The 14,732-nt window shown below is 37.9% G+C and overlaps 1 protein-coding gene across 3 annotated transcripts in view; it reads left to right on the forward strand.

Moving 5' to 3' along the window:
- DOCK3 (dedicator of cytokinesis 3) overlaps nucleotides 1-14,732 on the forward strand; it is a 580,531-nt gene that overhangs the window by 340,174 nt on the left and 225,625 nt on the right. For all 3 annotated transcript variants that reach the window (XM_047849906.1, XM_047849909.1, XM_047849907.1), the window contains one exon: nucleotides 4,216-4,364. In XM_047849906.1, coding sequence (XP_047705862.1) covers nucleotides 4,216-4,364 — 149 coding nt within the window. The remainder of the gene's footprint in view (nucleotides 1-4,215; nucleotides 4,365-14,732) is intronic.

Genomic DNA, 14,732 nt, shown 5'->3' on the forward strand with positions numbered 1-14,732 from the left:
ATCTCCTGAAAGTTCTCCTGGGCTAAGGATAGCAACTAAGTTGGCTCACTCACACAGTGGGACTGCTTAATGGAGTGTCTCCTTGTGGCCTTTCCATGCAGCTTGGGCTTTTAACAGCATGACAGCTGGATTCTAAGAGGGAACCTTCCAGAAGGAGCATATATTCCAAGAGACAGGAAGCTGAAGCTGCTGGACAAGTTAAGGGCAGCTTCTAGAACTAGCTTTAGCTTCCTGCTGTTGTGTTCAGTTGATCAGAGCAGTCTCAGGGCCTTCCTAGATTCAAAGGTGTGAAGAAACAGACTCTATCTCATACTGGACGCATGTGAAGGTCACATTTTTGCAGAATAGTACTTGGGATGGGAGTATTGTAGTCATCTTTGGACAGTATGGTCTGTTAGAAACTCTTAATAAATGACTGTTTAATGCCTTAAAGGAGTATATTAGTATATTTTTGCATTGATATTGTATGTATATGCGTGCATGTATGTGTTGCATAAACACTGTATGTGTGTATATGTGTGTGCGTAAATATACATGCATACACATACATATATGTGATACATACATACTTACATACATGATATTTCAGCTTCAATATACATTATTACCCTTGGCTTAAAAAACACACACAACCACACTTTTAATTAGTGTTCACAAAACTCAAAATCGTCTGACAGTCGAACTCTCTACCTCTTGTCAAGGTTGTGTTACCACTCTCTGTGGAACTTTTACAACTTCTTCCCTATTCTGAAATCTCTAACACTCCCTCCCACCCTAGTCACTCTCGGCTGATGACCTTGCTTCTTTTTTTCCTTGAGAATAAAGCACCTGGAGGAAAAATTTAGTTTTCCTGTCACCAAATCTCCCAAATGCCTTTGTCATTATCCGTATTCTATGCTTTTCCTCTGTGACAATATATGGAATATCTAGCCTAAGCAGAGCTTCCCTTCTTGGAGACCCATCTCTTCTTGGCTACTCAAAGACTTAATATCTGCATCATCAAATTTTTTTCTTTTTACTGTATCATTCCCTTCAGCATACGAGTATCCTGAAATTTTGTTTCATTGAAAAAAACCCCTCCCCTGATTACACAGCATTATTCTACTATCTTATTTCTCTGCTTCCAATTACTGAAAATTCTACAAGAGTTGTCTGTGTTCTGTTCCCATTTTTCTTCTCTCCCATTACTCTTGAATTCACTCCAACAATTTCATCAAAACTGCCCTTATAGGAATCAGTGATGGCCACCACAAACCCAAATGCAGTGGCTAACTCTCAGTCTGTATTTTATTTAACCTCTCAGTCAGTGCATTTGACAAAGTCCTCATTAAAACCCTGTATTCAGTACACTCCTACTTTTCCTCTCATTTCACTCCTTTCTCCTTCTTTGTTTCCTGTGCTAGATACTCCTCTAGATGACCTCTAAATACTAGAATTCAATGTCAAACCTAGCATGTTAAAATTGAACATTGTTTCCCTCCTCCAGTCATGCTTCCCAGGCCAAGAAAAAGAGAAATCCTTGACTCCACTCATATCCCACATCTGATATATCCACAGATCCTGACAGCTTTAACCTACAAAACATGTCAAAACCCCAAGCCCTAAAAGTTTTACATTATGCTTCTTACCTTTGTCTAGTCAACTGTAATCCTGTGGATTGTTGTAATAAATAGCCTGCTGACTGGAACCCCTGCCTTCCTTTTTGGCTTTTCGTGGTTTATTCTCAGCAGCACTCAGAGTGATGCTTTCAAGCCTTAATCCTATCACATCATTCTTCTCCCTATCTTCAGTGGCATTCCATCTTGCTTGGAATAAAAGCCAAACCCTTTAACATGGCTTACCAAAGCCCTGCCTGATCTGGTCTCTGGTACTTCTCTGACTGCATCATCACCACTCTCCCCCCTTGTTCACTTTGCTGAAGGTACACTGACCTCTCTGTTCTCTCTGAACATGCCAAGTCCACTTCCACATCAAGGCATTTGTTCTTGCTGCTTTTTATGCCTCTAAAACTTCCCCAGTTTTGTTTTCAATTTGTTTTAAATTTGAACTTCCTCAGTTTTCCCAAATGCTGTCACCTTGTTTCATTCAGGTTTCTAGTTAAAGTTCAGCTCCCAAAGAAGCCCACCCTACCTGAAGTATTACCTTCCCCCGCTCCCCAGCCAACTATTTCTACTATTTGCCTTTGCCACCCACTATTTCTACTCTGCTATAATTTTATTTTTAGAACTTATCACTACCATTATTTATTTGTCTGCAGTCTGTCTCTGCTCTCTAGAATGAAGCCACAAGAGTAGGGACTTTTTTTTTTATATGAAATTTATTGTCAGATTGGTTACCATACAACACCCAGTGCTCATCACAACAGGTGCCCTCCTCAATGCCCATCACCCACTTTCCCCTCCCTCCCACCCCCCATCAACCCTCAGTTTATTCTCAGTTTTTAAGAGTAGGGTGGGGACTTTTGATCACAACATAGTGATAGCATTCATCAGGTGCTTCATAAGCGTTTGTAATCAAGTGATTGAATAAATGCTTGTCTGTATGTATGCAGTGGATTATTGGGTATGGTTTGATGGGAAAATAATCTAATTTTCTATTTTAAACTTTGGTGGCCCTATTTTATCAAAAATAAATGAATATGCTGGAAGGAGACACCACATTGCCTTTTTTGCTTACCTTAAGATCTCAATATTCTAAATGATATAATATTCTTAGGCCTTTTTATATGAACTGACAAGGATTTTTAAGTTCATTCTGCCAGCATTGTGTGCCATCAAGGTACTTAACTTTTCTTTGTATAAACATTGAGTGAAAAAGGATCTCATGCTATTAGCAATGATGTAGTTAGAGTGCATGATTCCTAAGGTCTTCTATTTAAAAATACTTTGCCTGTGAGGGGCGCCTGAGTGGCTCAGTCAGTTAAGCGTCTGACTTCAGCTCAGGTCATGATCTCGTGGTTCATGAGTTCAACCCCCACACTGAGCTCTGTGCTGACAGCTCAGAGCCTGGAGCCTGCTTCAGATTCTGTGTCTCCCTCTCTCACTGCCCCTCCCCTGCTTGCACTCAGTCCCTCTCTCAAAAATAAATAAACATTAAAAAAAATAGTTTCTCTGTGAGATGGATTTTAAAAGTCTAATGCTCCATTAGATGAATTCTAAGTAGCATGAGGTCTTGAACATTTTAATCATAAGATCATTGCCATGAATATTAGCTGATTCTGCTGGTTTGTCATTTACTTTATTATTAATTTTATTTATAGTTAACTTTAATCAAGCTTATTTTGGCAAGTGTCTTTTTAGAGGAAATTCTAGATAGAGGCTTTCCTAACCCTATAGTACAGGTTGATCTGACTTTAAAAAGCATTCTTTATAGAAAAGTTACATTCCAAGAGTTTTAATTATCATATAGAATCATGCTTCTCTATAACCGAAGAGAAACCTAAAAATTTCCAAACCAGGATTGCACTTGTGAGCAAATAAGACTTTAGTTTTTAAATCTATATTCTTAAGTAAATCTTTTTCATCAAGTATCTACTGTCATGGCATTTACACTTTTTATCTGTTAAAAGCCCTATCATGTCCATAATTAAATTCATTAAGATGTTTCCATTTAACTCTTAAAAAGGTGACATTTTTTATTAAACTGAAAAGAGTTCATATCTTTGACACTAGGGATGCATATTGTTTACAAAAGCTAATTAAAACTAGATGAGGCCTGGAAACCTGGAGTGAATATTGCTCCAGAGATTGTGGCTTTTTATTGGAACCTTAGTTCCTTCAAAGTAGGACAAGTGATTCTCTCTTCCCTTCCCCAACTTGAGTATCCCTCCTAGAGAAACCAGAGATGTTACATACATAGTAATTTCTGACAGGGAAATCAGCTGTAGACTCCTATGAGTCTAACTTTGTGTTCTGATTAAGTTTAGTAACTCTGATTTACTGGAAAATGAATTGTCCAGAATGGAGTAGAGATAAATGGTATTTTGCATGATCCAGATGAATTGTATTACTTGTTAGATGTTATCTATATAGAGATGTTTAGACAGTAGGAGCTAAGTACTTTGTTTTAAGATTCTTAAATATGCTCCTCTTTACATTGCCTTTTTTAGAGATTCAGAGAAATGAACACTTCATAGTTTAACTATTTCTCTTTCTTTTTTCATTCTTTTTCTCTATCCCTTTTTCATGTCACCCAAAACCAAAAATGCCCTTTCAGAAACACAAAGTAGATCTTTTCTACAAGCTACGCCATGTGATGAACGAACTTATTGACCTTCGAAGGCAGCTACTGTCTGGTCACCTCACTCAGGATCAGGTGCGGGAGGTTAAGCGGCATATCACCGTGCGCCTGGACTGGGGTAATGAGTAAGTATGAATATCATTTGGGCATTTCAGTTACTTTATGTTAGCTCAGTTCTTACAGAGTTTGAACCTGATCAAAACTCTCTTTAGTGATGAAAAGACTTTATTATATTCCGCACTAAGCTTTGATCATTTTAAAGATGAGTAGTTGTTTCTTTTGGTTTAGCAAAGGGCACTTACTGGCTCTACACACTGAAACTCACACAGTTTTTATTTTATTTTATTTTTTATTTTTTTAAATTTACATCCAAATTAGTTAGCATATAGTGCAACAATGATTTCAAGAGTAGATTCCTCAGTGCCCCTTACCCATTTAGCCCATCCCCCCTCCCACAACCCCTTCAGTAACCCTCAGTTTGTTCTCCATATATCTCAATTTTTATTTTCACTTCTGGAATAATTTTTTTTTCAATGTTTATTTATTTTTTGGGGACAAAGAGAGACAGAGCATGAATGGGGGAGGGGCAGAGAGAGAGGGAGACACAGAATCGGAAACAGGCTCCAGGCTCTGAGCCATCAGCCCAGAGCCTGACGCGGGGCTCGAACTCACGGACCGCGAGATCGTGACCTGGTTGAAGTCGGACGCTTAACCGACTGCGCCACCCAGGCGCCCCTTCACTTCTGGAATATTAAATAATGGACTGCATTATCCTGTGAAGTCTCTTCCAGCTCAAATTCCTTGATTCTAGATCTCAGTAATCAGAGTACGCTTTTGTTTCATCTTTTAGTATCTTTACTTTTTCAGGTGATTTCTGTGTCTTTTACATTTTATAGCCATGCAATTTATCTGAGTATGCATGTACTCCAAATGGGAACTGTCTACATCTCTACTTCAAAATATTCTTAACTAATTTGTCATTCAAAAATAGTCCTGCATTTATGCAGGAGGTATGGTTATTTGTCATATATAGCATTCTAAGACTTTGGCATGGGAAGCTAGAGTAGATAGTATTCAAATTTTATTTCTTCCTAGATATAATAATTGATACAATTCTCAAGTGATTTTGTCTCATTATCTTAAAATCAAGTCCATTGAACTTTAAAGTGTCCAGGTTGTTTCCTGGTCATACATATACTTTATGTATGTTTTAGTACAAGTCTTTAGCTCCTCACCCTCTCAAGATGTCATTGAAATGAAAAATAAAAAGAATGGGAGGGGGCCTAGCAATAAATGGAATATATGAACTCATTTCTAGAAGCTGGAATGTAGATAGAGTATTAATGATGAAGGAAGCCCAGTATACGTGGAAGAAACTTTAGCTAATGAAAGAGATGTTCTGTCCAGCAGTTTGCAGAATCATGGAGGAGCATACCTTGGTGCTTAAAAAGGCAGGGGGATTGCTTAAAAGTATATAAAAGGAAAAACCCACTGCCATGAGTAGAAAGACTGGCAGCCAGTCATTTCAGATAAACAAATACAAAGACAGACTGCCTGGGGGGAACTGGGCAACAAGAGTGTACTCTGGGACCTTTATTACAAAGCCCTCCATATTGTGTTATGTAAGGGTTTCAAATTGTAATGACCAGATCCCTTCCACTTACCAGAAAGAAACTTTGCTAGTCACCCACCATGTGCAAAAACTCCCCACACTTCTAGTGCTTTTTAAATTGGGATGGACAGGGGCACCTTGAGGTGGCTTGGTCGGTTAAGCATCCGACTTCGGCTCAGGTCATAATCTCACAGTCCGTGGGTTCGAGCCCCGTGTCAAGCTGTGCTGACAGCTTGGAGCCTGGAGCCTGCTTCAGATTCTGTGTCTCTTTCTCTCTCTGCCCCTCCCCCACTCATGCTCTGTCTCTCTCAAAAAAATGAATAAACGTTAAAAAATTTTTTTTAATTAAAAAAATAAATAAATTGGGATAGACAGTTGAGTATCACCAGGTATTAAAAAAAAAAGTTAGGGAGGGAGCCAAACCATAAGAGACTCTTCTTAAAAACTGAGAATAAACTGAGGGTTGATGGGGGTGGGAGGGAGGGGAAAGTGCATGATGGGCATTGAGGAGGGCACCTGTTGGGATGAGCACTGGGTGTTGTATGGAAACCAATTTGACAATAAATTTCATATTAAAAAAAAGAAAGAAAAGATTAGATTGATAGTGATATGGTTAAAATAAAAAATAAAGGAAACCAAAAAAAAAAAATCCTTCCATAGAGAAGAAAGACCAGGATAAACAAAATACTTTGCACCATTGGAAGGAAATAACCTGGCCCTCAAGACAACTAGAGATTAGTAAAGAACTTGAAAAAAAAAATCTCTCAGCACCCTCAGAGAGAGTCAAGATCCATTATGTAAAATAAAGTACTCTGAAAAAGAAATAGAGAATGTGATTTCCCAAATAAAACATTCAAAAAGAGAACAGTGAGATAATTTTATGTTATTTCTGGGAAAATAAAACAAAAAGATGGGAAATGTTTGAAAAAAGAAGAGCAATACAAAGGTTCAGTCCAGGGGGCCTAATATCAGATACTATAATTTCCAGAAAAAGAACACAGGCAATAAAGAGGAGATCCTAAAGAAATGATAGAAGAGAATTTCCCAGAGCCAAAGAGCCAGGAGTCTTGGATTGGAAGATCCCACCAAATACCTAATATAATGAATGGGGAAAAGCCCAAAATCCACAGCAAGGCATTGTAAGATATTTCAGTATTCCAGGGATGAAGAGAAGATCCTAAAAGGTTTTCAGGCAGGAAAACAAGTCTTCTTACAAAATAATAAGAATCACACCAACCTCAAAAGTTTTATCAGTAATACCAGATTCTAGGATATAATGAAGTAGTATCTTCACAATTCTGTAGGAAATGGTTTGCCAGCCAGAATTGTATTAACAGCAAAACTATCTAATTAAGTGTAAGGGCCAGCTAAAGCCATTTTAAAGTATTCATGGAAGTGGAAGTTACCTTTCATGGCTCCTTTCTTAAGAAGGGACTTGACAAGTGAATGTGTTCTTACAAAAGTGGAACAGCACATTAGGAAGGAGGAAACACAAAATCTAATAAAGTCGATCCAACCCAGAGTGGTGCTGTTCTTCCTTAGAAAAGAAAAAAAAAAAAGTACAACCCTAAATTGGCTATTTGTGAACTTTTGAAGTGACAGAGTTATGTCCTTGTTTGTTTCATTAAATTACACCCTCTCTTGACTGTCAGTAGGGTTACCTGGCACACACCACAGACTCCTTGTATGATATAATATGGATTCAAGTGTACCATAGATCAGACAGTATTCTCTAAATCTAACTTCAGCAATAAAAATCTTAGCAAAATACTGTATGTTACACATGGCATAGCTACTGATCCTATTTCCTCAGCCACAAACAGTACTGTTATAAAATGGTATTATATTTATTAATAAATCAAAGGCAGTAATAATTTCAAAAATAATATTACTATGTGCCAAGCAAATTGTAAACTTGAACCAATGACACCAAGTTGTATATAAATCATTATGTTGCAGTTTAGCTGTAATTATACATACCAGTAAATAAGGAAGAGAAATATTCAAGAAGTATCAATATCTCTTTATAATAAAACATGGAGAACAGACCAATCAGATTTGGCAATCAAATCTGAAAACTTAAAGATACATGATAGCTTGGAAATGAGTTTATATCATATTTGAAAAAGGCAAACACCACTAAGAATACCTGTCAGTAAATTGCAGAGCTGTTACACCTTCATTAATAACTTTTACTCAGCAAAGTGTGTATGTGTATTGGGGGGTGTATTTATATGTCCATTTTAATAAACATACAAATCAGGAACATAGTTCTATCCTCCTCCCTACTTCTTTCCTTACACCCTCCCTCCTCCCCTATTCCTCCTCTCCCAGCTTCTCTCTATCCTCTTCCGTCTTTTCTCTATCCCACTGCACTTCTTTCTTTTCCTTCTTCCTCTTCTTTCCATTTATCCCTTTACTCCCAATAGAAAATGTAAAACCTTGAGTGAGACCTTTTACATATATCATTACTAAAGGAAAAAGAGATATTGCCCCCAAATCAATAGGACTATTTTCTCTGGTTCTCACTTGAACTAACCCTTTAAATTTTTTTCCTTCTTACTTTGAAAAAAGTAATATAAGTAAATATTAATCATATGTAATTTTAAACTTTTATGCCTTTTCCATAAGTCTTTACAGAGACATCATAGCTCTGCCTTTTCAAAATCTATTTCAGAAGCTATTAAGAACAGCTAATGGGATGCCTGGGTGGATCAGCTGATTAGGCATCTAACTCTTACTCTCAGCCCAGGTCATGATCTCACGGATTGTGAGTTCAAGCCCTGTGTTGGGCTCTTCTCTGACAGAGCGAAGCCTGCTTGAGACTCTCTGTCTCCCTCTCTCTGTCCCTCTCCCACACATGCTTTCTCTCTCTCTTTCTCAAAAATAAATAAATAAACATTAAAAAAAACAGCTATTAATTATGGAGTACATCTGCTTATATAAGGTGGCAGGTACATGGTCTAACTTATGCATTTTTAACTTTATTTATATTTTGAGAGAGACACAGCGTGTGAGGAGGGGAGAGGCAGAGAGAGAGGGAGAAGGAGAATCCCAAGCAGGCTCCATGCTGTCAGCGCACAGCCCAATGCAGGGCTCAATCTCACGAACCATGAGATCATGACCTGAGCTGATATCAAGAGTTGGATGCTTAACCACCTGAGCTACCCAGGTGCCCCTTACATATGTATTGTTATAATGAAATGCTATTATGCATTTCCAAGTCAAGAGCTCTGTTTTGCCTGATGAGGGAACTGAGGCTCCAAAGTACTTTTTCCAGTGTTGCATAGTGAGTGGTAGAGCTGGGTTATGTACCCAGAACTGATCCCAAAGCTCATATACTTTAGGCAGGACCTTACCATCTCTCCAGTTTTTCTAAGATATTATTTTATTTTATTTTAGATGTTTATATTTGTTTTTGAGAGAGAGAGAGCACACGCACATGAGTACAAGTGGGGGAGGGGCAGAGGAAGAGGGGGGACAGAGGATCCAGAGCAGGCTCTGTGCTGACAGCAGAGAGCCTCATGTGGGGCTCAACCCCATAAACTGTGAGACCATGACCTGAGCCGAAGTTGGACACTCAACTGACTGAGCCACCCAGGCGCCCCCACCATCTCTCTGATTTTTAAGTGTGAGTCTTAAAACCAAGCAAATTATTGCCAGTATTTCTAGTTTGTGGGTTATTTTATCTTTGTCTTATTCTCCTAGTGTGAATACTGTATGTCCCATAATATATATCTGATTTAACACTGAATTAGAACTTCCAAGGATAGAAACAAAACTGGTAATATACTTTTTTAAAGAGTTTAAATTAAATACAGAGCTCTCCACATCTACATAACCAATTTTTATTTTGTTTCCTGAGATTAAGAATATATTAATAAGAATATATTATTTATTTATTATTTATTTCTAAAAATTATTATATTAAAATTCAGCATCCTTTATTGATAAAACCCCCCAAGAAAGCAGGGATAGAAGGAACATACCTCAACATCATAAAGGCCATGTATGAAAGGCCCACAGCTAATATCATCCTCACTGGGGAAAAACTAAAGGCTTTCTCCCTAAGGTCAGGAACATGACAGGGATCTCCACTCTCACGACTATTGTTCAACATAGTACTGGAAGTCCTAGCATCAACAGTCAGACAACAAAAATAAAGAAAAAGAGTATAAATTTACAAAGAAGTCAAACTTTCACCCTTTGCAGATGACATAATACTCTACATGGAAAACCCAAAAGATTCCACTGAAAAAGTGCTAGAACTGTTGCATTAAGTCAGCATAGTCACAGCATATAAAATCAACAGTCAAATTGGTTGCATTTCTTTTTTTTTTTTTTTTTAATTTTTTTTTTCAACGTTTTTATTTATTTTTGGGACAGAGAGAGACAGAGCATGAATGGGGGAGGGGCAGAGAGAGACGGAGACACAGAATCGGAAACAGGCTCCAGGCTCTGAGCCATCAGCCCAGAGCCCGATGCGGGGCTCGAACTCACGGACCGCGAGATCGTGACCTGGCCGAAGTCGGACGCTTAACCGACTGCGCCACCCAGGCGCCCCTTCATTTCTATATACCAATAATGAAGCAGCAGAAAGAGAAATCAAGCAATAGTTCCCATTTACAATTGCATCAAAAACCATAAGATACCTAGGAATAAACCTAACCAAAGAGGTAAAAGATCTGTACACTGAAAACTATAGAAAGTTTATTAAAGAAATTAAAGATGACACAAAGAAATAGAAAAACATTCCACGCTCATGGATTGGAAGAACACATATTGTTAAAATGTTGATACTACCCAAAGCAATCTACACAGTCAGTGCAATCCCTATCAAAATAACACCAGCATTCTTCATAGAGCTAGAACAATCCTAAAATTTGTTTGGAAGCACAAAAGACCCCAAATAGCCAAAATAATGTTGAAAAAGAAAAGGAAAGCTGGAGGCATTGTAACTCTGAACTTTAAGCTATATTACAAAGCTGTAGTCAAGGCAGTATGATAGTGGCATAAACACAGACACATAGGTCAATGTACTAGAATAGAGAACCCAGAAATGGAGCCACAAATATATGGCCAACTAATCTTCGACAAAGCAAGAAAGAACATCCAATGGGAAAAAGACAGTCTCTTTAGCAAATGGTGCTGGGAGAACTGGACAGCAACAAGAAGAAGAATGAAACTGGGCCACTTTCTTATGCTGTACACAAAAATAAATTCAGAATGGATTAAAGACCAGAATGGATTAATGTGAGATAGGAGCCATTCAAATCCTACAGGAGAACACAGGCAGCAACTTCTTTGACCTAGGCCACAGCAACTTCTTACTTAACATGTCTCCAGAGGCAACAGAAAGAGAAGCAAGAATGAATTATTGGGACCTCATCAAGATAAGAAGCTTCTGCACAGCAAAGGAAACAATCAACAAAACTAAAAGGCAACCGATGGAATGGGAGAAGGTTTGCAAATGACATGTCGGATAAGGGTTAGTATCCAAAATCTATAAAGAACTTAGCAAACTCAACACCCAAAACCAAATAATCCAGTGAAGAAATGGGCAGAAGACACGAATAGACACTTTTCCAAAGAAGACATCCAGATGGCTAACAGACACATGAAAAGATGTTTCAACATCACTCATCTCAGGGAAATTCTAATGAAGACCACAGTGAGATACCATGTCACACCTGTCAGAATGGCTACAAATAACAACTTAGGAAACACCAGGTGTTGGCGAGGATGTGGAGAAAGGGCAACCCTTTTGCACTGTTGGTGGGTATGCAAATTTTTGTGGTCACTCTGGGAAACAGTATGGAGGTTCCTCAAAAAATTAAAAGTAGAACCACCCTACGATCCAGCTATACCCTACTAGGTATTTATCCAAAGGATAGAAAAATGCTGATTCAATGGGGTTCATGAACCCCAATGTTATAGCAGCGCTATCAACAATAGCCAAATTATGGAAAGAGCCCAAATGTCCATCAGCTGATAAATGGATAAGGAAGGTGTGGTGTGGTGTGTGCATGCGCGCATGAGTGATAGGGAATATTACATGGCAATCAAGAAGAATGAAATCTTGCCATTTGTAACAACATGGATGGAACTAGAGTGTCTTATTCCAAGTGAAATAAGTCAGAGAAAGACAAATACCATATGATTTCACTTATATGTGAAATTTAAGAAACACAGCACATGGACTTAGGGGAAGTGAAGGAAAAACAAGATAAATAGAGGGAGACAAACCATAACAGACTGTTAAAGACAGAGCGAATTGAGGGTTGCTGGAGGGGAGGTGAATGAGGGGATGGACTAAATGGGTGATAGGCATTAAGGATGGCATTTGTTGGGATGAGCACTGGGTGTTATATATATAAGTGATGAATCACTGGGTTCCACTTCTGAAACCAATACTACACTGTATGGTAACTAACTTCAATTTAAATAAATAAATTTTTAAAAAGAATTATTTGGCAAAAAAAATTGGAACAATATAACTTATATTTATTGGCCTATTTACATATGGGTACACTCATTCCATAAGTAAAAATTGGTATCATGTAACAATCAGCACTTATAATGTTATGTTCTTCTGGACCACTTTCTTACTCCATACACAAAAATAAACTCAAAATGGATGAAAGACCTAAATGTAAGACAGGAAGCCATCAAACTCCCCGAGGAGAAAGCAGGCAAAAACCTCTTTGATCTTGGCCGCAGCACCTTCTTACTCAATGTGTCTCTGGAGGCAAGGGAAACAAAAGCAAAAATGAAGTACTGGGACCTCATCAAAATAAAAAACTTCTGCACAGTGAAGGAAACAATCAGCAAAACTAAAAGGCAACTGACAGAATGGGGGAAGATATTTATAAATGGCATATCAGATAAAGGGTTAGTATCTAAAATCTATAAAGAACTTACCAAACTCAACACCCAAAAAACAAATAATCCATTGAAGAAATGGGCAAAAGACACGAACTGACACTTCTCCAAAGAACACATCCAGATGGCCAACCGACACATGAAAAAATGCTCAATATCACTCATCATCAGGGAAATACAAATCAAAACCACAATGAGATACCACATTACACCTGTCAGAAAGGCGAACATTAACAACTCAGGCAACAACAGATGTTGGCGAGGATGTGGAGAAAGAGGATCTCTTTTCCGTTGTTGGTGGGAATGCAAGCTGGTGCAGCCACTCTGGAAAGCAGCTACTCTGGAAAACACTCAAAAAACTAAAAATAGAACTACCCTATGACCCAGCAATTGCACTGTTAGGCATTTATCCATGGGATACTGGTGTGCTGTTTCGAAGGGACACATGCACCCCCATGTTTATAGCAGTACTATCAACAATAGCCAAAGTATGGAAAGAGCCTAAATGCCCATCGATGGATGAATGGATAAAGAAGATGTGGTATATATATACAATGAAGTATTACTCGGCAATCAAAAAGAGTGAAATGTTGCTATTTGCAACTATGTGGATGGAACTGGAGGGTATTATGCTAAGTGAAATTAGTCAGAGAAAGACAAAAATCATGACTTCACTCATACGAGGACTTTAAGAGACAAAACAAATGAACATAAGGGAAGGGAAACAAATAATATAAAAACAGGGAGGGGGACAAAACAGAAAAGATTCATAAATATGCAGAACAAACTGAGAGTTACGGGAGGGGTTGTGGGAGGGGTGATGGGATAAATGGGTAAGGGACACTAAGGAATCTACTCCTGAAATCATTGTTGCACTATATGCTAACTAATTTAGATGTAAATTTTAAAAAATAAAAAATTAAATTAAAAAAAAGTTATGTTCATATATTTTTAGAAACTGAAATATAGGAAGGGCATAAAACAAAGTTGTGCTCAAATGAGCTGGCCATTATCTCTGCATAAGTCTGTTCAAAGAGTAAGTCAGTTAATTATATCCTCTCCAAAGGAATTTTAAAATTATTTCTAGTAATATAATTTTAATGTGTTAATATTTTCAGCACCTTCCATAAAGATGTTACTAGAAGTTTCTTCTCTTTAATCTCACATTATATAGCATAGCTAAATTAAATTTGTGTTAATTCAGGATTGACACATTTTAACTGATCTTTACCTTAGAAAAACACCTAAGGAATGCTTTATTCATAGAATAATTTATGAGATTTTTGTATTTCTTCTTTAGGTAGAAAGTACAGATTTGAATATAGTCTAAACACTTTATAAGCTGTTGAATTAGGATAATGTTTCTATTGATCATAAATATCAAATGAAACAATCGGTATCTTTTTATTCCAAAGTCTCAACATTAAGACAAATCACCAATAAATACATAATTTCCAGTTCTTCTCTTGTCTTTATCTTCTTCTGTCATATTCTCCTACCGCCCCCCCCCCTTTTGTACCTTCTCTCTCAGATTTTTCATATATCTTAACCCACCCATATCCCGTTCTTCCCGCTTAGTTCTTCCCTCACCAAGAAATTCCTTTTAGAGGAAGCAGCACAAGCAGAAGCTTGGGTTGTAGTATGCAGAAAATCCTGCCACCCCATCCCCCACCCCAACAAGTTTCCTCTGAGTAGATTTTAGCTAGGACTCGGAAGGTCTTATGACTCAGTACTTTTCCTTTAAGGACATGGTGATATTGTCCAGCTTTAGGACATCTGAAATTAGCAGAAGTTTCCAGTGACTTCTTAGAGTTACTCTGATACAGGGTGTTGTGCCTGTCAATTAGTAACTTGCCATATCCAAGAAATCTTAGATAACAATGTTTAAAGTATGCATGTGTCAAAATCCTTTGGTGAAGTTATGTTCAAATGGCTAAATTTCTCTCTCCCTCCCTCTCTCTCCGTCTCTCTCCCTCTCTCCCTCCCTCTCTCCCCTCAG

Source organism: Prionailurus viverrinus, chromosome A2 (assembly GCF_022837055.1).
Source record: "Prionailurus viverrinus isolate Anna chromosome A2, UM_Priviv_1.0, whole genome shotgun sequence".
NCBI lineage: Eukaryota > Metazoa > Chordata > Mammalia > Carnivora > Felidae > Prionailurus > Prionailurus viverrinus.